Consider the following 22,262-nt stretch of genomic DNA (forward strand, 5'->3'; position numbering starts at 1 on the left):
GCGAAGGAGTTCAGGCCAGCACAGGGAGAACCTTCGAAGATTGCAGACTCAGCATCTGACTGTGAGGCCAGCCTGCCCGAGGGGCCGCCGGCAACACCTCTGGTGTGGTGCTGCTGGCACACCAGGGCTCCGGGTCTGGGCATTGCCAGCCACCAAGGCGCAGAGCTGGGCTCCTACCGCGGCAGGGCGGGCAGCAGGCTGCTGTGCCAGCGTCATAATGGGCAGCAGGCAGCACCGGCCACGCTGTCACCGTGTCACCACGGCGACGTTTGTGACACGGCCGCCTGGGAGGAGTATGAAGGCGGAGCACGGAGGTGGGTCCTGCATCCTGAAGGAGCATCTGGCAGAGAGCAGACACATCTGAAGGATGAGCTCCGGCATGGCTGTTGCCAACAGGGAGCATCGCGCTGGTGTGAAGCAGACCGAGATGAAATTCTGGGAGGATGGCCCCGCCACACAGCGGGGCTACAGAATGCCAGAGGTCACCGCCAAAGGTACGCGGGCCCACAGCCGACACGGGGACCGTCTCAGGACTGCCTCCATGTGGGGCTGGGGACAGGGACGACATTTTCCATCTGCCACCTCCCTCCTGCCCTGAGCCAGCAGGAGAAGCGGCAGAAGCAGAGCGTGACCTGCTTTTCCTTTGCCCTGCAGAGCAAGTTGCTGTCTGGGATGCGGTGGCCGTCTATGTCCAAGAGCAGCTCCTGCTGCGCAAGGTGGGTCGGCGCCTTCTTCCCACTTGTCTGCTTGCAGGGGTGGGGAGTCCCCTCGCCTTGGGCCACAGAACGCAATGACTCTTCCCCTCCACGGAAAGCAGGCTATTCACCCCCAAAATGCCTCTCGGGTACCAGTGGGCCTCCCACATGCGTGGTATGGCTGCACCAAGTGTGCTGGGGCTGCTCACAAGCTCTGCAAGCTTCTGGATTCCACGAGGCTGCTTCTGCCCTGACTGCTGTGCCGCGTTTTTGGAGGGCGAAGGGAGGGGGAGGAGCGGGCAGCTCCTTCCCAAAGCTCTCCCACCGCCCTGCCTGAGCTTCCGAACAGTGGGAGAGGGCACAGCAGGACCCAAAGCACCGTCCGTGGACGGGGCAACCTTCAGCTCTTCCTCCAGCCTTCACACTTCAGCCCTTCCCTTCTCTTCCACGTGCAGGGAGTCCGAATTCCCACCCTCGGTTCCTTCAGCATTGCCTCCGAGCACATCGAGGCTGAGGATGGAACCATGACTCTTCAGTGGCCTGCGTTTCACCTGGCCAGGAACCTTGCGGGCATCCGTAACCTCGCGGATAACAAGGATTACCTGCCAGGTACGAGGAGGCTTAAACCCCTTCTTGCTGCACAGACAGGACGAATGGAGCCATCCATTGCAAAAGCAAACCTCACCCTCCCTGCATGGAGTCCGTGCAAATATGGGGCTGTCCTGGGTGGTGACTGCTAGAAGCAGCACTTGGGAAGCAGCCGTGGAAGAGCCGCCGCATGACAAACTCTGCCGTGTGATTTTCCAGGCCATAAGGAGGTGGAGGCCCTCAAATACTCTCAGGTGGCCGCGGCCGCATCTGTGAGCCGGCAGACTGTGAAGGCCTGCATATTCGGCACCACGTCCCTCGTCTCCCACTGCCTGAAGAAGGGGGAGAACATCGCCTTTGTCCTGAAGGACATCGGAGTGCTCCTCATCGAGGGAACGAGAGTCCACGTCAAGTTCTACTATGACTTCCTGGAGAGGATCAGCGGGAAGGAGAACCTAGAGAAAGTTGTTTTCAAGGTGAGCTGTAGGTTTCTCCGTGGCCTGGGCAGTCCCACGAGCCCAGAGCTGCCTGCACATGGCTCACCAGGCGCTGGCCGGCTGCTTGGGCCATGCGAGAGCTGTGCTGCCGTCAGCTCCTCGTGTCCCCAGTGCCTCAGCCCTGATGAGGACGTCCCGCATCCTCCCTGCTCCTCCCCTGCAGGTCCCCTGGCTGCTGAACATGCTGGTGTCCCGGATGGCAGCTGTAGCCTCGCTGACCTCCTCAGGCCGAGTCATCGTCTTTCCCAGGTGAGGATGTTTGTGGCTGCAGCCCCTGCTTCCCCACTTGCCTACGGCATCCTTCCACCCCCCCTTGTTCCTTCTCTCTCATGCCGTTTTATACCACTTCTTACTTTCGGGTAGAGCTTGAGTCTCCCAAGTCAAATATACCTTTGTCCTGCAGAGTGTACTTGAAAACATGTAAGGTGGAAAGCCTTGGCTCAGGGTGGGCCAGGAAAACAGGGTAGCTTATCTGCTCCAATAGCGTCATCAAGTCCCCATCCTTGCAGGGCGGTCATGGAATGTGGCCACGCAAATCCACCCTGCTCCACACTCCACGCTTTCTTAGAGGCAGCGTGCCAGGCTCCCCTGGTGCTCGCTAACACCTCAGGTCACAGGTAACGGTGCTTAGGGAACTCAGGGAAGGCTGACCTTCTCTCGAGAGGTAGATCTGGGGGAAGAGATGAAGGGATGTAGGTGACATTTTCATCCCATCGTGGCCGGGTGACTCCGTTTCCCAGGACAGTCCTTGGTTCTGGGGCTCAGTCGATCCTGGGGAAGGATGGCCTTCAGGCGATGTGAGAATCTGCCTGTGAGCAGGGTGATCCCAACCAGCAGAAAGGGCCGCCGGAGCCCTGGCTCACACCGCGTCTTCTCCTTTTGTACAGGTTTAAACGGCAGTTTGCGCCCAAACCACCGCCCGGGAAACCCAGCAAGGCCTCAAAAGTCCCTTTGCTACGTCTTGGCCGGGGGAAGGAAGGTAAAGCAGCTGCCAGTCCCTCTCTATACCACACGCAACCAACACGTGATGGCAAAATCCCCATCCCACCATCACCCACAGGATCTGACTTGTGAAACCATTCGCACCAGCTCAGCACTGCCTCTCTTCCCGACCACACGTCGTCCTCATCAAATCTGAGATGCTGGCTGCCACGTTCCCACAAGTGCTCCCATCCCAGGGGATGGCAAGAGCACGGGGGGTCCTCGGCCCTGTCCTTTCCCCCAGGAAATGAGCCCCCAAAAGACACTGTCACCGCACAGGCGCCACCCAGCTCCTCTTTCCCAAAGCAAAGCCCTTAATGCAGTCCCAAAACAGAGCTGCAGCCTGGGGAGGAGGAGCTGGGCACGAGGCACGGAGGGCACAGAGGGAGACTGCATCTGCAAGGGGGGCAGAGCAGCCCTCTTGGGTGCTTTGGGACACTGAGCACCCCTGCGTGTCACCGGGCCAGCAGGTCCACAGTCAGTCTCCTCTGACGAGATCTGTCCTTCTCAATTGCAGGGAAATTTCCTGAACTGCATCCCCTCCCCAGCTGGATCCACATCACCTCTGTAGTGGAGTCTGAGGAGGGAACAAGCGAGGACAAGAGGAAGGCAAGGTGAGACTGCAGGCTCAGGGTACAGATCTGCACGCTGTGTTTCCCCACCCCAACAAGAGCCCATTCCCCAATGCCAGGCAGGCACTGTTCAGGGCACGTGAATGCAGCAGTGGAGGGGTGGGATGGGGCTGCTGGGAGCCCCCAGCTCACAGGGCTGGCCCCTCTCCAGCCCTCAGGAAAGCACCAGCGCAACCCGAGAGCTATGTGTAGGGAAGGCTGCGTTGCAGCCAGGGGTCCTGGCTCGGGGTTGCAGGATACGGCCCCAAAGCCATCCCCCACTCAGGCAGACCTCTCCCACTCTGTCCTTTCAGTCAGCTGCCAGCGATCCCGGGGGCATCTTCTGCCCAAGAGGAGCCCCAGGAAGCGAAGGGAACGTGCTCCACCATAAGAAAAGGATCAAAGATGCACAAGAGGACTGGATCTCTGCAGACTCTGCCACCAATCAAAGTGGAGCTCCCCAGGCGGGGGATGTCCTGTCCAGTCCTGCCCACGCTGAGCAGGGCGTGGGGTGCCCAGGAGGAGCAGAGCCCCACCTGAGGCTGACAGACAGGTTTGCAATTCCTGTCTGTGCCATTCCTGGGTGCCTGCCTGAACCCTTCTTTGTTGGTGGCTGAAAGTTTGCTTTCTCAGGCACTTCTTGCAGTAAGACGCTGACTTCTGCAGCAGATGAGAAGTGTCTGTGTGGCAGCAACCAACATCCATTTGTGGACAATTTTACCTTTCAAAGCATTTCTTGGGAGCTGTTTGCCTTCAGAAGAGGGCTCAGGAGTGTTTACTGGCAGAATATCTGGCCTGTGACCAGAAACTCCAGCTTGGTATGGGAGAAGTGGGGAAGGACACCATCGTATCTCATAAAGACCGGGATGCAGGTGGGCACCTCCCTGTTCCATCTGATCTGCTGGCAAGGCCCGGGAGGTGGGAACAAAGGAGTTTCTGCTGAGATCCTAAGGCCAGAAGCTGCCACTCCAAGGAAGGCTGACTCAACCACTTTTGGACTTAGAAATAAGTTTGTGCAGTCGTCAACCAAACAGCAACCCTTCAAGACCCACCACTGAAGATCAACATCTGGAGATCAACATCTGAACCATCTTTTCTATCGCCCGTCTTCCCTTCCCCATCTCCCCAGATGACCAGCATTTGCAATAAACTGGACGGGCTAACATCTACCCTTTGTGTATTAATCTCACCATCAGGTATACATAGATTAGCAGCTCCTCTCGCTCTGATAATAGCAGCGAGACAGTGCCATCTCCTTGAAGAGAAGCAGAGGGACGATGGGGACTCTTCCAAGACCCCTTGGCTCTGACAGATGGGGTGGCTACGTTCCTTGGAGCCCTGGGACCCCGAGTTCCTCATTTTCCAATGCGGTGCTCTTTTCCGGTGACACGCAGAGCATAGCAAAGCCCACGGTTTTGCAGCAGCTCAAAGGTGTAGCTAAGTGTGAGGCCAGAGAGGAGACTCTTTCCTTCCAGCTCGCTGCTCCTTTAGATCCCTGGTGGGAAGACAAGGGCTTTTGGGGAGGTGCTGGCATAGCTTAGGAGCAAAACACTGCAGCTGGGCGACTTGTAGGGAAGGGATAAAGAGAGGCAGAGAAATGGCTGCCTCCCCTCAGTGTTCTGACCTGCAGGGGGAAGCAGGCACATCAAGCCAACAAGACCTGCGCCGAGCACCGGGAACCAAACACGTGCGCTTCCTTGATGAAGTGCAGGAAGCAGGAAAAGCCCATCGTGAGCGTGCGGTGCGAAAACTGCAGACAGCCAAGGCCTCACCCCATCACATCACCTTCAGGCCAACAACACCTTTCAGAAGTGAGTCGAGAAGATCTTCCTCGAGGGCTGAGTCTATGGAGCCTCAAGGCAGACCATCCCGGCTCCCACTTCTGGCATGTGACTCAGCGAAACTTCTCAGGCAGAGGGCAAGAAAGATCAGGCCAGTGCTGGACGCACTGAAGCAGATGGCAGCATCACCACTTCGTGGGGAAACCAGCCTGCCTGAGGAGTCTTGCATCAACCGCTCTGGATTGCTGCCACCGATAAGAGAAGAAACGGGGTCTCCCACGTGTCAGCCTCCAAAGACCAAAGCCCCACTCCGCAGGAAGGGCACACACACCCTACCCACGCTGATGCGGGCATGGGGTGCCCAGGACAGACAGAGCAACAATGGAGGCTGCAACACAGATGCATCAATCCCATCTGCATCATATCTACTCCTAAACCAGGCTGCCCAGGGCCCCATCCAACCTGGCCTTGAACACCTCCAGGGACGGGGCATCCACAACTGACATCTCTGGGCATCCGCTTCCAGCATCTCTCCACTCTCTCTGGAAAGAACAAGCCAATCTGACATCCTCAACTCAAAACCGCTTCCCCTTGGCCTGACAGTAGCTACACTATCACAGAGTTGACTCCCCTCCTGTTTGTAGGCTCCCTTTACGTAACGGAAGGCTGCAATGAGGTCACCCCGCTGCCTTCCCTTCCCCAGGCCAAACAAGGAGATCTAGGGTGAAATGTAGAGGGGCAAAACTGTCAATAAAGCCTTACCATGGCCTATCCCTTAAAAATCTCCAGAACGCCTGTGACAGTGTCATTGCGTCTTTTGACGCCAGCTCTTGTGCTGGTGGAGGGAGAAGGAATTGTGAGAGGGCATCAGAGCGTCTCACGGTGCTTTACTTGATGCCAAAGGAAATCCAGTGTCTCTTTTGTCCTATCTGGGCCACAAGCTTATCGGCTTTTGACCCGGCAGGGCCCCCCAGGCCGGCTGGGAGTCTTCTGGCCCCCCGACTGGCCTGCCAGCTTTTAACCTGGCAGGGCCATCTGGGCCAGCCAGCTGGCCTTTGGTCTGGTCGGGCCCTTCCGACCACCTAGCCAGTTTATAACAAGGATTCCGGATCTTCCCCAGGGCCGAGTCCACCCTGTACACGGAATCCCAGGGCAGACCATGCAGGCTGAATCTTCCGGCTTCCGAATCACTGAAGCTTTTCAGGCAGAGGGCTAAGGGGATTTGGCCTGGCAGGGCCCACCCAGCCAGCTGGCTTTAGGCCTGGCAGGGCCCCACAGGCCAGCCTGGTGGGTTCTGGCCTGGCAGGGCATCCTGGTCAGCTGGAAGTCTTCTGGCCTGGCAATGCTACCTGGGTCAGTTGGCAGGACGGCTTTTGGCCAGGTGGGTCTTACCCCATTTTGGCTGGCCAACCAGCTATTGGCCTGGTAGGGCACACCCGGGCTGCCAGGATGCTTCTGGCCAGGCAGGATTACCCAGGCCAGCCGATCAACTGTCTTTTAACCCTGCTGGCCCCCCCCGCCCGGCCAGCAGGCGTTTAACCTGGCAGGTACCCCCAGGTTGGCTGGCATGCTCAGGGCCTAGCAGGGCTACCTGGGTCAGTTGGCTTGCCAGCTTTTGGCCTGGCACGGCTTCCTCGGCCGGCTGGCCAGCCAGCTATTGGCCTGGCAGGGTGTCTGGCTGGCCAGCCGTCTTTTTTCCTGGTAGTGTCTCCACGGTTGGCCAGCTATTGGCCTGGCCGGGGCTCCCAGGGCTGCAAAACGTGTGAGCTTCCCTGGTGAAGACCAGGGAGCAGAAAAATCCCACTGTGAGGGTGCTGTGCCCAAATTGCAGAAAGCCAAGGCCTCACACCATCACATCACCTTGAGGCAGACAACAGCTTTCATAAATGAGTCAAGAAGATCTTCCTCAAGGGCTGAGTCCTGCCTGTCTACGGAGCCTCAAGGCCGACCATCCAGGCTCCCACTGGCTTGCGACTCAGTGAAACTTCTCAGGCAGAGGGTAAGGAAGATCAGGCCAGTGCTGGATGCACTGAAGCAGATGGCAGCATCACCACGTCGTGGGGAAACCAGCCTGCCTGAGGAGACTTGCACCACCCGCTCTGGATTGCTGCCACTGATAAGAGAAGAAACGGGGTCTGCCAAGTGTCAGCCTCTGAAGACCAAAGCCCCAGACCACAGGAAGGACACATCCTACCCACGCCTTGGTCCAGCTTTTGACCTGGCCGGCCAGCTTTTGGCCTGGCAGGGTCTCAAGGGCTAGCCCATTTTAAACCTCACAGGGCCCCCCTGGCCAGCCGGTTGGCCGGCTCTGGGCCTGGCAGCATCTGCTGGGCTGGCTGGCCAGCCTTTGGCCCGGCACGGCCCTCTCAAGCCGCTGGCCTGCTTTTGGCCTGGCTGGGACCCTGGCTGGCCAGCTTTTGGCCTGGTACGTTCTCCCAGCCGGCCGGGATAGCGTGGCAGGACTACCTGGGTCAGTCAGCCTGACATCTTTTGGCCTGGCTGAGCCCCCCTGGCCGACCTGCCAGCTTTTTGCAAGCAGCGCCTGACAGGCCAGCCGGCTTTTGGCTTGGCAGGGCCCCCTGGCCGGCCGGGAGTCTTATGGCCTGGCAGTGCAACCCGAGTCAGTCAGCTTGCCAGGTTTTGGCCTGGCAGGGTTCCCCATTTTGGCTGGCCAGCCAGCTTTTGGCCTGGCAGTGCCCCTTTGGCTGGCTTGGAGAGGTCTGGAAATGCAGAGCTCCATGGGCCAGCCGGCCGGCCACCTTTCGCCTGGCAGTGCTCCCCTGAACGGCCAGCCGGCTTTCGGCCTGGCCCAACTGGCCGGCCAGGAGGCTTCAGGCCTCGGAAGGGTTCCCCAGCCAGTCAGCCAGCTTTACCAAAGATTCCGGATCTCCCTCAAGGGCTGAGTGCAGCCGCTCCACGCAGCCCCAAGGCAGACCAGCCAGGGCTGCCACATCTGCCTTGTGGATCACTCAAACTCCTCAGGCAGAGGACTAAGAAGAAAAGATCACATCAGCCCAGCCCAAGCTGCCAATGTAGGTCCCCCTCCCCAGCCAACTGCTCTTTCATCTTCATGAGCCCTTGTTCTGCTGGGGAGGACAGGTGGAAGCAATTCACCTGTCTGGCAAAGGGGTGGAGCCTGGTGCCACCCCTCCCTAACCTCATTTCAGGGCTGGCTGCCCCCTGTAAGGGCTCTCTGCATGGAGGTGTGTTCTTTGTTGTGTTGTGTGTGCCTGGTCTTCAGAATGGGTTCAGCAGTGTTGTCTTTGTGTTCTGGATTGAGTTCTTTTCCTTTTGGGGGTAATACCTTCTGAAAGGGCACTGCAGTTGAGAAATCAGTTAGGTTTGGCAGTGGAAATGCTGTGTTGGAGGGACTGTTGGTGCCATGAGCTGACAGCAAGTGCCTTGTATTGGCAACTGTTTTCTGTGACATGGATTAATTGTAGCTCATTTTAGGGGAGGAGCCTGGGATTTGATTGAATCGTATTGAGGAAGGGGGGGAAGGGAGAGCCTCTGTGGGTAAGGAGGTGTTGTGAGCTGCAGTGCTGTAGCACTGTCTGTCTGCCTAGGCTTTCTGTTTGTTCTTTCGTGGGACTTTTGTCTCTTTCCCTCTTCTACTCTTACCTGAAGATCGTTGTGCTGATGACTGCCTGTGTTGTTGTGTAGGCTAAAATAGTTAAAGCAAACTGGGGCTGGAAGTGCAGCAGGCAGCTCCGTGCTGTTTAATGACTATGTGAGTAAATAAATGCATTGCTGATTCTGCCTAAAGATGCCATAAATGAAGAGGGTATGTTTTATTATTGTTCTTAATTTTATGTTGTTGGAGTTGGTAATAACCTGAAGAGTCTGGGAACCTCTGGGTGGAATAGTTTGTTGTTGTGTTTAGCTTGCTGGCTGTTGTTGGAGAGCGAATTCACACAAGGAGCCAAGTAGAAAGGACTGTGTACTGCTGGTCCCTGCACTGTCATGATCCCTCTTGCTTGGAGCTGCTGTGAACCAATGAGGGAGTCTGACTTTGAAGTAAACGAAGTCATATACCTCTAAGAAAGTATAAGCGGGGAATGTTTAAAAAGAAAAGGTTATTTAAGAGGATTTCAGTGATGTAAGTCATGCTGGAGGCCATGAATGACAGGAGTTCCTGAGGGGTCAGTAGTGGGTCCTGTTCTAATATCTTCCCTCAGGATCTGGATAGCAGGGCAGAGTGAACCCTCCGGAGGTGCCAGCTGTCCCAAAAGTGGGGGCAGTGACTGACTGAGCAGAGGCCATGCAGCCATCCAGAGTGCACTCAGCAGGCTGTGAGGTGGCTGACACAGGATCACGGAATCGTAGAACTGTAGGGGCTGGAAAGAACCTCTGGAGATCGCCTAGTCCAACCCCCCTGCTAAAACAGGATCCCTCCAGGGGTAACTTCATTATAGAGAGTCTCATGGAGTTCCTTGAGAAGTGCAGAGTCCTGCATCTGGGGCGAAACCAGCCCAGGCACCAGTGTATGCTGGTGGCACTCGGCTGGAGAGCAGCTCTGCAGGAAAGAGCCTGGGGCTCCTGGTGGACACCAAGTGGAACGTGAGCTAGCACTGTGTCCTTGCCGCTAAGAAGGCTGATGGCTTCCTGGCTGCATTAGGCAGAATATTGCCTGTGAGTGCTGGGAGGTGATTCTTCCCCTATGCTCAGTGTTGGTGAGTCTGCACCTGAAGCACTGGGTCCAATTCTGACTCCCCAGTATAAAAGACACGTGAACGAAGAAGAAAGACTCCAAAACAGGGCTACCAAGGTGATGAAAGCCCTGGAGCGCCCCTTGTAGGAGGCAAGGCTGAGAGAGTTGGGATGTCTCCGTGTGGAATGTCTATAGAGGCCTGAAGAGAGCGTGCAGAGAGGTCAGAGACAGGCTCATTTGGGTGGTGCCCAGTGCCAGGACAAGAGGCAGTAGGCACAACCTGGAACACAGGTTCTGTCTGACCAGCAGGAAGCACTTCTGTGCTGTGCAGATGTCAGAGCAGTGGCAAAGGCTGCCTGGAGAGGTTGTGGGGTGGATCCGTGGGGATCTCCAAAAGCAGTCTAGACGTGGTCCCAGGAACCCTGCCCTGAGTCTGCTGAGCACAAGGATCCAGAGGTGTCTCCAACCTCAACCATTCTGTGATTCACTTATTTTTATTGAGTACTCAAAAACCCATATGTTTGTTGGCAGAGTTGGTTTTCACAGCCGTGTTTAAAGCATTGTGTCTCTATGTGGTCAGCTCTTTAGAAACCAGTTGTACAATTTCAAATTCACTCATCCTCGAGCTTTCAAAGATAAGCACCTGAAGCCCTTTTCTTTCCGGACTGCTGAAATATCCTGGAGAGTCTGCAGGGAGAGGAAGGGAAGGAAGAAAAATGCAACAAAGAAACAAAAAAAGAAAGAAGAAAGAAAAGAAAAACACCTGTGGAAGACACAGGTAAAGGAATCTGTCAAGTTACCTAGCTCAAATTTTCATTGAGAAGGAAATAAATACTGGGAATAATTTCAGTTTATTTTCTTAGCTTCTATTTGTGCAAAAAGGGAATCCAAGCGTGCATTTGGTTTGCCTGTGCGCTGGAAGCTCTGTTGCTGCTTTTTTGCTTCCAACATAACCTCTGTTCACGTTTCTGGTTGCCCTTCAGAACCTGCTGTGCATAAGTAAAACAGAGCCAGCACGTTGGATTCAGTCTCTAACCAAAGAGGCCTTAAGCTGACCAGAAGCAGCAGTGGAGGCATTTCATGGTGAGTAGGCACAGAAGTACAATTCTGTGCCCAGGTGTTAAGGGCACGTAACAACTCTTCAGAAGTTACATACCTTAAGTGTGAATGAAGAGCTTTGCACTGCTTCTGGATTTTGCTGCGTGATTCAGGAACTTGTGTCTGATGGCAAACTCCTGCATGTTAGATTCCATGGTCGTTAGGTACCGTGTCTGTTTGCCAGGTACTGTACTCTCCTTCAAATCCCTCTCTAGAACCCACGTCTGTCAGAAAGCTCTAGAAGTAAACTAATTGAAATGCTACTGTGAAATAATCCTGCTCCTGATTAAACAGAGGCAGGAAATTCTTGTATCAGTACGATACTGCAGCATTTTAAGCCCGGCTGTCCATCATCTCAGCTTCGCTGGGCTCTTGAATAGAGTTCAGAACTACAGTGCACAAATCTTAGGTGCCTTTCAGATCCCTAGGGCAGCTGTGGTCCAGACGTGATCTCTAGTACCAACTAATGGAAATGTAGTTGAGTATTTCAAAAGTGAATGTCCCTTTATTAATATCAGTCAATTAATATAATGTGTGTTACATTTAGCTTCATCACTTTTGTACTTATTTGACGTATAGAAGATGAATGCTTCTATTTATTTTCTCACAGTCTCTCAGCTCTCAAACTGCTATTGTAAACTTTAATCCATTTGGCAGAGCAGCGAGCAGAGCAGGCAAGTGTTGAGATTGGGCATCAAGGTAGCAGCAAAAGCCAAGAGCATCAAGGAGGAGGAAGTGAGGAGAAGGTAAGTGAAAGGCAGGGAAGGTAATGGTAGGCTAAGGCAGGGGGAAGGGGAGGAGCAAGGGAGGTGAGGGTAAGGGAGAAAAGAGGGGAGGGGATGGGAGAAGAGGAAATGAAGGGGGGCTTAAAGGAAAACCTATGATTAAAAAAAAAAAAAAAAAAAAAAACAGGAAAAAAATGAGAAAAAAAATGGAAAAAAATGAGAAAAAAAAAAGAAAAAGAGAAAAAAGAGAAAAGAAGAAAAAGAAAAATAATATATGAAAAAAGACAAAAAGGAAAACCAAATAAAGCAAAGAGACAAAAGGTAAAGCGAAAAGACAAAAGAAGTCAAGTAAGAAGTAAAGAACACCACCGAAGAAAAGAATGGGTGGCAACAAATAGAGAGAGAGCAATGCATGGCACTGCAAAGGAAAGCAAGGCGAGAGTAGCAGCAAAAGCCAAGAGAGTCAAGAAGTCAGTGAAGAGCAGGAAAGGTAAGCTGGGGCTTGGATGGGTATTGGGTGGGAAAGGTTGTTTAAAAAAAAAAAAAAAAAAAAAAAAACAGAAAAAATAATGAAAGAAGCACAAAGTGAGGAAAGAAATGTTGCAATCCATTGTTTTTAATTATTTAGCTCAAGTACAGGGCAGGCAAATATGAAAGCTTACTGTGTAGCAGTTACCTGAGGCCCCTGACTGATGAGTGATCCTGGGATGGAAGAAGGAGTTTTGCCAGTTTGATGGGGGCTGATAGTTGTAGCTGTAGTCACAAATAACTGGTTCTGTAGTGAGAGCTGAGCCTGGCAGTTCATCTTGTTGGTGACAAGACTTGTTTTGCAAGCAGGTTTTCCACGTTGGCTCTGCATGACGCTTTGGATGAGCGGGTATGGAGTGGAAGTAACTCTGCAGAGCCAGGTGAGAACCAAAGCAGGAGAGAGGAAAAGTGCCCTTTGCAGCAGGGATGCCGTGGTCCTTCTCTGTCCAAGCACGTGAGCCAAGCACGTGGCCTGGTGCGTGTCCCTCCCCCCTTCCTTGCTCTCCATCCCTCCCCTTATCCATCCTTTCACTTCTGTCCACCCCTCCTTCCACGTTCTCCGTCCATCCTTTCACCTCTCTTCTCCATCCCACTCTCCTCCCCCCCATCCTCCCACGTCCAACCCCTATTTGCCCCACTCCAACCCTTCCATCTCCTCATTGCCCATTGCCCCCCATTCCCTCCCCGCCATCTCCTCCTCCTCTGGCTTTAACAGAAGCTGGGGAAAAACAAGGTTGTACCCGCAGAAGTTGGTGCTGATAGCTTCTTAGGGTGGCTGCAGGCATTCCCTTGTAGAATTAATAAGGCACAGGAGGTAACTGAAGTATTGCTACAGGAGGTTACTCCAAGATGCCTGGGAACTACTTGCACTGTCAAGGAAAGTGCAGGACTGAAAGTTCAACTCCTAAAGAAAAGATGAGTCCGTGACTCGTTTGCTTTTTCTCAATGTAGGTGGGAGGGGTTTTAGCCTGGGAAGAGACCTCCTTTTACAGTGTAACTCGTTTGACATGTTCAGGGTTCTGTAGCAGCCCAGGGAGTGGCTTCTGACAATGGGTCGTGGCTCCTGTACCCCCAGGGCCACCCCCACTGGTGCACATGGAGGGAGTGGGGCCTGGGGGCACACTGCTCTTTGAGGCAGAAATCATATTTTCCTGTTGATCCCTCCATCCACCTGTATTTGCATCCATCCTTTCATCCAACAATCGTTCCATCCATCCAATGATTCTTCAATCCCTTTTTCCATCCATCCCTCCTCCATTGGTCCCTCTGTCCATCTGTTCCTCGCTCCCAGCAGCCTCCCCCTGTTACCCACCAGAACCTCCTCTGGAGCTTTGGGGGATCTCCCCATAGTGGTGCCTTCAGGCATTTCCTTGCCACCCTGCAAGTGCTCATTTTCTGTTGCTTGTCCCTTGCATCACCCCATCCCTTTGCTCAGCAGCCCTCCCAATTCTTAGTTTAAAGCCTCCCTTGCAAGGCTGCCATCCTACTGACAAAAATATCCTCACCTCCCTTAAGGAGGTGGGTCCCATCCCTTCCAAGCAGGCACCAATCCGCAAATAGGTGCTGCAGACACAGAACCCAAGGCCCTGCCACCAGCACCAGTCCTGCAGCCAAGGACTGGCACGCAGCACCAGTGCCCTCCTTTCACTCCTGCCCCACAGCCTGGACTACCAGCCCGAGAGCTCTGCAGTCACTCTGGATGCAGTATGACCTGTGCCCACCCTTCTTCCTGCTGGCCTTGCACGGTGAACCACACGAGCTGGAAGGTTGGGTGGACCGCATCCATCGCTTGGAGGCACCTCAGCCTCCTCTCCAGCACTGAGGGCACCGGAGCTGCGATGGAGCCGCGAGCCCTTCTGTGGGGCAGGAGCGTCCTCTGCTGCCAGGCTTCTCCAGCTTCAGTCCGTCACCAGCTGTGAGGCTGTGCCGTGGGGCTGAACAGTAGAACGGGGCTCATGAACTGGCTGGGCAGTTCAGCAGATGGTGAGCAATGGCACCGTGCATCTCTTGTTCCATATATTATTCTTTCATCATTCTTACTCTCCTTGCATGATGATGATCACCCTCCTTGTTTTTCTTACTATTAGTTATCTGCCTTTTCTCTCATGATGAACTCTCTTCATCTCAGCCCACGGGTTTTTACACATTCAATTTGGATTCTGTCCCCCATCTCACTGTGGAGAGCGGGTGAATGGCTGCGTGGTGCTGAGCTGCCTGCTTCTCCCTAATAAACCGAATGAATGAGAGGCTGAGTGTCCAGAACCAAAGGCTTTATGCTAAAGCTGAAGGCAAGACGGCTGGGGAGCCGTGTCATAAAACCACGACACTTTAGTGATTAACTTTTGCGTTGTTATGCTAACAGCATTCACTGAGATAACCTCCCAAACTCACCTATGAAAAGAGTAAAGGTTTCCTATGCGATCACAAGAAATTCATTGGCTGGGGGAAAATAGTTCTAACTGTAAAATTGCAGGTCTTATTCTTTGAGCTTATTCTTTGAGAGCTACTGCATATTCTATTGAGAGGGAAGAAACAGATGAAGATTGTGAACACCTTTGTGAAGGAATTAAAGAACCTTTAAGAAAAGAGAGGTGTTTCAGGTGGGATGTTAGGAAAACCTTCTCCGAGAGAGTGGTCAGGGGCTGGAACGGGCTGCCCAGGGAGGAATTGGAGTCAGCATCTTTGGAGGTGGTCAAGAAGAGTTTAGATGCCGTGCTGAGGGACGTGGTTTAGTGGTGAATATTGGTGACAGGGGGGTGGTTGGGTCGGATGGTCTTGGAGGTCTTTTCCAACCGTGGTGATTCCATCATTCTATGCATTTTGATGCCAAGGATTTTGCCTCTGTGTTCCTAACCAAAAGCACAAAAATCACAGAATCACAGAATGGCCAGGGTTGGAAGGGACCTCAAGGATCACGAATCTCCAGCCCCCTGCCACACGCAGGGCCACCAACCTCCCCATTTCATACCAGACCAGGCTGCCCAGGGCCCCATCCAGCCTGGCCTCGAACACCTCCAGGGATGGACGGGGATCCACAGCCTCTCTGGGCAGCTGTTCCAGCACCTCACCACTCTCATAGTAAAGAATTTCCCCTGACATCCAACCTAAATCTCCCCTCCCTCAACTTCAAACCATTTCCCCTCGTCCTGCAGTTATCTCCCCTTCCAAAGAGTTGATTCCCGTCCTGTTTGCAGGCTCCCTTTAGGTACTGAAAGGCTGCAATCCTTGCTATCTGTTCTTCATTACAAGGTTGCAGCTCTTCACAGTGCACTCCGTGCTACTTCTACGTGATGCCAAAGCCGACATCTACTGTTTTGTCTCCGTGAACATCAGTGAAGGTCAGTGGGTGCCATTTTTTCTGCACGAAGGAGCTCAGGTCCACACCTTTGCTCCACACACACTTCCATGCCAGGTGCCAGTTTGTCAGATTGCCCCATCTGTCGCATGGCAACACCATGGAACGGGGCACTGGTGGGAAGGCGCAGGCTCCCTGACACGCAGGCTCCATGGAGAATAACTGCACTTTAGCACTTAATAGAAGCGTTTGCATTTTTCTCTTCTAAACTGTATTGTGACCAAAAACTAGTCCCACGTCCAAACTGGTTTTCAGGGTATCGCATTTCCTGTGAAGCGCTCTTTGAGATGAAATTTCCTTCCTCTTGCTCTTAGAGAAGCTCACTTTAGAAGGAAAACAGAGAACAGGCGCCTGCTGCCAAGCTCCCTGGAAATGCTGGTTCTCTCTCGCCCCCTCTCCAGGCATTCAGCTGGCCATCTCTAAGAGGGCGCGGGTGTTCCGGGGCGGTCTGCTGCCTGAAAAGCATCCAGCCAAACTAACGTGGAACCCAAGGCCAAGCAGCAGACCTGCACTGAGTAAAGGCAGCCAAACCCACCCCGTGGTCTTTATGGAGCTCGAAGGCCAGCCTGCCCTCGGTGCCCAGAGGGAGCAAGCGAGCGCTGCAGCCACCGAGCTCCAGCTCAGCCAAATGCCTGAAGTTTAGGGCGAAGGAGTTCAGGCCAGCACAGGGAGAACCTTCGAAGATTGCAGACTCAGCATCTGACTGTGAGGCCAGCCTGCCCGAGGGGCCGCCGGCAACACCTCTGGTGTGGTGCTGCTGGCACACCAGGGCTCCGGGTCTGGGCATTGCCAGCCACCAAGGCGCAGAGCTGGGCTCCTACCGCGGCAGGGCGGGCAGCAGGCTGCTGTGCCAGCGTCATAATGGGCAGCAGGCAGCACCGGCCACGCTGTCACCGTGTCACCACGGCGACGTTTGTGACACGGCCGCCTGGGAGGAGTATGAAGGCGGAGCACGGAGGTGGGTCCTGCATCCTGAAGGAGCATCTGGCAGAGAGCAGACACATCTGAAGGATGAGCTCCGGCATGGCTGTTGCCAACAGGGAGCATCGCGCTGGTGTGAAGCAGACCGAGATGAAATTCTGGGAGGATGGCCCCGCCACACAGCGGGGCTACAGAATGCCAGAGGTCACCGCCAAAGGTACGCGGGCCCACAGCCGACACGGGGACCGTCTCAGGACTGCCTCCATGTGGGGCTGGGGACAGGGACGACATTTTCCATCTGCCACCTCCCTCCTGCCCTGAGCCAGCAGGAGAAGCGGCAGAAGCAGAGCGTGACCTGCTTTTCCTTTGCCCTGCAGAGCAAGTTGCTGTCTGGGATGTGGTGGCCGTCTATGTCCAAGAGCAGCTCCTGCTGCGCAAGGTGGGTCGGCGCCTTCTTCCCACTTGTCTGCTTGCAGGGGTGGGGAGTCCCCTCGCCTTGGGCCACAGAACGCAATGACTCTTCCCCTCCACGGAAAGCAGGCTATTCACCCCCAAAATGCCTCTCGGGTACCAGTGGGCCTCCCACATGCGTGGTATGGCTGCACCAAGTGTGCTGGGGCTGCTCACAAGCTCTGCAAGCTTCTGGATTCCACGAGGCTGCTTCTGCCCTGACTGCTGTGCCGCGTTTTTGGAGGGCGAAGGGAGGGGGAGGAGCGGGCAGCTCCTTCCCAAAGCTCTCCCACCGCCCTGCCTGAGCTTCCGAACAGTGGGAGAGGGCACAGCAGGACCCAAAGCACCGTCCGTGGACGGGGCAACCTTCAGCTCTTCCTCCAGCCTTCACACTTCAGCCCTTCCCTTCTCTTCCACGTGCAGGGAGTCCGAATTCCCACCCTCGGTTCCTTCAGCATTGCCTCCGAGCGGATCGAGGCTGAGGATGGAACCATGACTCTTCAGTGGCCTGCGTTTCACCTGGCCAGGAACCTTGCGGGCATCCGTAACCTCGCGGATAACAAGGATTACCTGCCAGGTACGAGGAGGCTTAAACCCCTTCTTGCTGCACAGACAGGACGAATGGAGCCATCCATTGCAAAAGCAAACCTCACCCTCCCTGCATGGAGTCCGTGCAAATATGGGGCTGTCCTGGGTGGTGACTGCAAGAAGCAGCACTTGGGAAGCAGCCGTGGAAGAGCCGCCGCATGACAAACTCTGCCGTGTGATTTTCCAGGCCATAAGGAGGTGGAGGCCCTCAAATACTCTCAGGTGGCCGCGGCCGCATCTGTGAGCCGGCAGACTGCGAAGGCCTGCATATTCGGCACCACGTCCCTCGTCTCCCACTGCCTGAAGAAGGGGGAGAACATCGCCTTTGTCCTGAAGGACATCGGAGTGCTCCTCATCGAGGGAACGAGAGTCCACGTCAAGTTCTACTACGACTTCCTGGAGAGGATCAGCGGGAAGGAGAACCTAGAGAAAGTTGTTTTCAAGGTGAGCTGTAGGTTTCTCCGTGGCCTGGGCAGTCCCACGAGCCCAGAGCTGCCTGCACATGGCTCACCAGGCGCTGGCCGGCTGCTTGGGCCGTGCGAGAGCTGTGCTGCCGTCAGCTCCTCGTGTCCCCAGTGCCTCAGCCCTGATGAGGACGTCCCGCATCCTCCCTGGTCCTCCCCTGCAGGTCCCCTGGCTGCTGAACATGCTGGTGTCCCGGATGGCAGCTGTAGCCTCGCTGACCTCCTCAGGCCGAGTCATCGTCTTTCCCAGGTGAGGATGTTTGTGGCTGCAGCCCCTGCTTCCCCACTTGCCTACGGCATCCTTCCACCCCCCCTTGTTCCTTCTCTCTCATGCCGTTTTATACCACTTCTTACTTTCGGGTAGAGCTTGAGTCTCCCAAGTCAAATATACCTTTGTCCTGCAGAGTGTACTTGAAAACATGTAAGGTGGAAAGCCTTGGCTCAGGGTGGGCCAGGAAAACAGGGTAGCTTATCTGCTCCAATAGCGTCATCAAGTCCCCATCCTTGCAGGGCGGTCATGGAATGTGGCCACGCAAATCCACCCTGCTCCACAGTCCGCGCTTTCTTAGAGGCAGCGTGCCAGGCTCCCCTGGTGCTCGCTAACACCTCAGGTCACAGGTCACGGTGCTTAGGGAACTCAGGGAAGGCTGACCTTCTCTTGAGAGGTAGATCTGGGGGAAGAGATGAAGGGATGTAGGTGACATTTTCATCCCATCGTGGCCGGGTGACTCCGTTTCCCAGGACAGTCCTTGGTTCTGGGGCTCAGTCGATCCTGGGGAAGGATGGCCTTCAGGCAATGTGAGAATCTGCCTGTGAGCAGGGTGATCCCAACCAGCAGAAAGGGCCGCCGGAGCCCTGGCTCACACCGCGTCTTCTCCTTTTGTACAGGTTTAAACGGCAGTTTGCGCCCAAACCACCGCCCGGGAAACCCAGCAAGGCCTCAAAAGTCCCTTTGCTACGTCTTGGCCGGGGGAAGGAAGGTAAAGCAGCTGCCAGTCCCTCTCTATACCACACGCAACCAACACGTGATGGCAAAATCCCCATCCCACCATCACCCACAGGATCTGACTTGTGAAACCATTCGCACCAGCTCAGCACTGCCTCTCTTCCCGACCACACGTCGTCCTCATCAAATCTGAGATGCTGGCTGCCACGTTCCCACAAGTGCTCCCATCCCAGGGGATGGCAAGAGCACGGGGGGTCCTCGGCCCTGTCCTTTCCCCCAGGAAATGAGCCCCCAAAAGACACTGTCACCGCACAGGCGCCACCCAGCTCCTCTTTCCCAAAGCAAAGCCCTTAATGCAGTCCCAAAACAGAGCTGCAGCCTGGGGAGGAGGAGCTGGGCACGAGGCACGGAGGGCACAGAGGGAGACTGCATCTGCAAGGGGGGCAGAGCAGCCCTCTTGGGTGCTTTGAGACACTGAGCACCCCTGCGTGTCACCGGGCCAGCAGGTCCACAGTCAGTCTCCTCTGACGAGATCTGTCCTTCTCAATTGCAGGGAAATTTCCTGAACTGCATCCCCTCCCCAGCTGGATCCACATCACCTCTGTAGTGGAGTCTGAGGAGGGAACAAGCGAGGACAAGAGGAAGGCAAGGTGAGACTGCAGGCTCAGGGTACAGATCTGCACGCTGTGTTTCCCCACCCCAACAAGAGCCCATTCCCCAATGCCAGGCAGGCACTGTTCAGGGCACGTGAATGCAGCAGTGGAGGGGTGGGATGGGGCTGCTGGGAGCCCCCAGCTCACAGGGCTGGCCCCTCTCCAGCCCTCAGGAAAGCACCAGCGCAACCCGAGAGCTATGTGTAGGGAAGGCTGCGTTGCAGCCAGGGGTCCTGCCTCGGGGTTGCAGGATACGGCCCCAAAGCCGTCCCCCACTCAGGCAGACCTCTCCCACTCTGTCCTTTCAGTCAGCTGCCAGCGATCCCGGGGGCATCTTCTGCCCAAGAGGAGCCCCAGGAAGAGAAGGGAACGTGCTCCACCATAAGAAAAGGATCAAAGATGCACAAGAGGACTGGATCTCTGCAGACTCTGCCACCAATCAAAGTGGAGCTCCCCAGGCGGGGGATGTCCTGTCCAGTCCTGCCCACGCTGAGCAGGGCGTGGGGTGCCCAGGAGGAGCAGAGCCCCACCTGAGGCTGACAGACAGGTTTGCAATTCCTGTCTGTGCCATTCCTGGGTGCCTGCCTGAACCCTTCTTTGTTGGTGGCTGAAAGTTTGCTTTCTCAGGCACTTCTTGCAGTAAGACGCTGACTTCTGCAGCAGATGAGAAGTGTCTGTGTGGCAGCAACCAACATCCATTTGTGGACAATTTTACCTTTCAAAGCATTTCTTGGGAGCTGTTTGCCTTCAGAAGAGGGCTCAGGAGTATTTACTGGCAGAATATCTGGCCTGTGACCAGAAACTCCAGCTTGGTATGGGAGAAGTGGGGAAGGACACCATCGTATCTCATGAAAAACAGGATGCAGGAAGGCACCTCCCTGCTCCATCTGATCTGCTGGCAAGGCCCGGGAGGTGGGAACAAAGGAGTTTCTGCTGAGATCCTAAGGCCAGAAGCTGCCACTCCAAGGAAGGCTGACTCAACCACTTTTGGACTTAGAAATAAGTTTGTGCAGTCGTCAACCAAACAGCAACCCTTCAAGACCCACCACTGAAGATCAACATCTGGAGATCAACATCTGAACCATCTTTTCTATCGCCCGTCTTCCCTTCCCCATCTCCCCAGATGACCAGCATTTGCAATAAACTGGACGGGCTAACATCTACCCTTTGTGTATTAATCTCGCCGTCAGGTATACATAGATTAGCAGCTCCTCTCGCTCTGATAATAGCAGCGAGACAGTGCCATCTCCTTGAAGAGAAGCAGAGGGACTCTTCCAAGACCCCTTGGCTCTGACAGATGGGGTGGCTACGTTCCTTGGAGCCCTGGGACCCCGAGTTCCTCATTTTCCAATGCGGTGCTCTTTTCCGGTGACACGCAGAGCATAGCAAAGCCCACGGTTTTGCAGCAGCTCAAAGGTGTAGCTAAGTGTGAGGCCAGAGAGGAGACTCTTTCCTTCCAGCTCGCTGCTCCTTTAGATCCCTGGTGGGAAGACAAGGGCTTCTGGGGAGGTGCTGGCATAGCTTAGGAGCAAAACACTGCAGCTGGGCGACTTGTAGGGAAGGGATAAAGAGAGGCAGAGAAATGGCTGCCTCCCCTCAGCGTTCTGACCTGCAGGGGGAAGCAGGCACATCAAGCCAACAAGACCTGCGCCGAGCACCGGGAACCAAACACGTGCGCTTCCTTGATGAAGTGCAGGAAGCAGGAAAAGCCCATCGTGAGCGTGCGGTGCGAAAACTGCAGACAGCCAAGGCCTCACCCCATCACATCACCTTCAGGCCAACAACACCTTTCAGAAGTGAGTCGAGAAGATCTTCCTCGAGGGCTGAGTCTATGGAGCCTCAAGGCAGACCATCCCGGCTCCCACTTCTGGCATGTGACTCAGCGAAACTTCTCAGGCAGAGGGCAAGAAAGATCAGGCCAGTGCTGGACGCACTGAAGCAGATGGCAGCATCACCACTTCGTGGGGAAACCAGCCTGCCTGAGGAGTCTTGCATCAACCGCTCTGGATTGCTGCCACCGATAAGAGAAGAAACGGGGTCTCCCACGTGTCAGCCTCCAAAGACCAAAGCCCCACTCCGCAGGAAGGGCACACACACCCTACCCACGCTGATGCGGGCATGGGGTGCCCAGGACAGACAGAGCAACAATGGAGGCTGCAACACAGATGCATCAATCCCATCTGCATCATATCTACTCCTAAACCAGGCTGCCCAGGGCCCCATCCAACCTGGCCTTGAACACCTCCAGGGACGGGGCATCCACAACTGACATCTCTGGGCATCCGCTTCCAGCATCTCTCCACTCTCTCTGGAAAGAACAAGCCAATCTGACATCCTCAACTCAAAACCGCTTCCCCTTGGCCTGACAGTAGCTACACTATCACAGAGTTGACTCCCCTCCTGTTTGTAGGCTCCCTTTACGTAACGGAAGGCTGCAATGAGGTCACCCCGCTGCCTTCCCTTCCCCAGGCCAAACAAGGAGATCTAGGGTGAAATGTAGAGGGGCAAAACTGTCAATAAAGCCTTACCATGGCCTATCCCTTAAAAATCTCCAGAACGCCTGTGACAGTGTCATTGCGTCTTTTGACGCCAGCTCTTGTGCTGGTGGAGGGAGAAAGAATTGTGAGAGGGCATCAGAGCGTCTCACGGTGCTTTACTTGATGCCAAAGGAAATCCAGCGTCTCTTTTGTCTTATCTGGGCCACAAGCTTATCGGCTTTTGACCCGGCAG

General features: G+C 54.9%; 3 protein-coding genes across 4 annotated transcripts in view; all 3 read left to right on the forward strand.

Annotated features, from left to right (window-relative positions):
- LOC149913991 (uncharacterized) overlaps nt 1-22,262 on the forward strand; it is a 112,013-nt gene that overhangs the window by 33,949 nt on the left and 55,802 nt on the right. The gene's annotated exons all lie outside the window — the stretch shown is intronic.
- Nucleotides 368-3,912, forward strand: LOC149913993 (coiled-coil domain-containing protein 81-like). Its single transcript, XM_090128061.1, has 8 exons — nt 368-494; nt 655-716; nt 1,151-1,304; nt 1,503-1,759; nt 1,944-2,029; nt 2,668-2,759; nt 3,279-3,375; nt 3,687-3,912. The coding sequence occupies exons 1-8, from the start codon at nt 368-370 to the stop codon at nt 3,910-3,912; spliced, it is 1,101 nt and encodes a 366-aa protein (XP_089984187.1).
- Nucleotides 16,522-20,184, forward strand: LOC149913994 (coiled-coil domain-containing protein 81-like). The gene is made up of 8 exons (XM_090128001.1): nt 16,522-16,648; nt 16,809-16,870; nt 17,305-17,458; nt 17,657-17,913; nt 18,098-18,183; nt 18,822-18,913; nt 19,433-19,529; nt 19,841-20,184. The coding sequence occupies exons 1-8, from the start codon at nt 16,522-16,524 to the stop codon at nt 20,064-20,066; spliced, it is 1,101 nt and encodes a 366-aa protein (XP_089984127.1). The 3' UTR covers nt 20,067-20,184.

This window comes from Phasianus colchicus, chromosome 32 (assembly GCF_987193195.1).
Source record: "Phasianus colchicus chromosome 32, bPhaCol1.hap1.1, whole genome shotgun sequence".
Lineage (NCBI taxonomy): Eukaryota > Metazoa > Chordata > Aves > Galliformes > Phasianidae > Phasianus > Phasianus colchicus.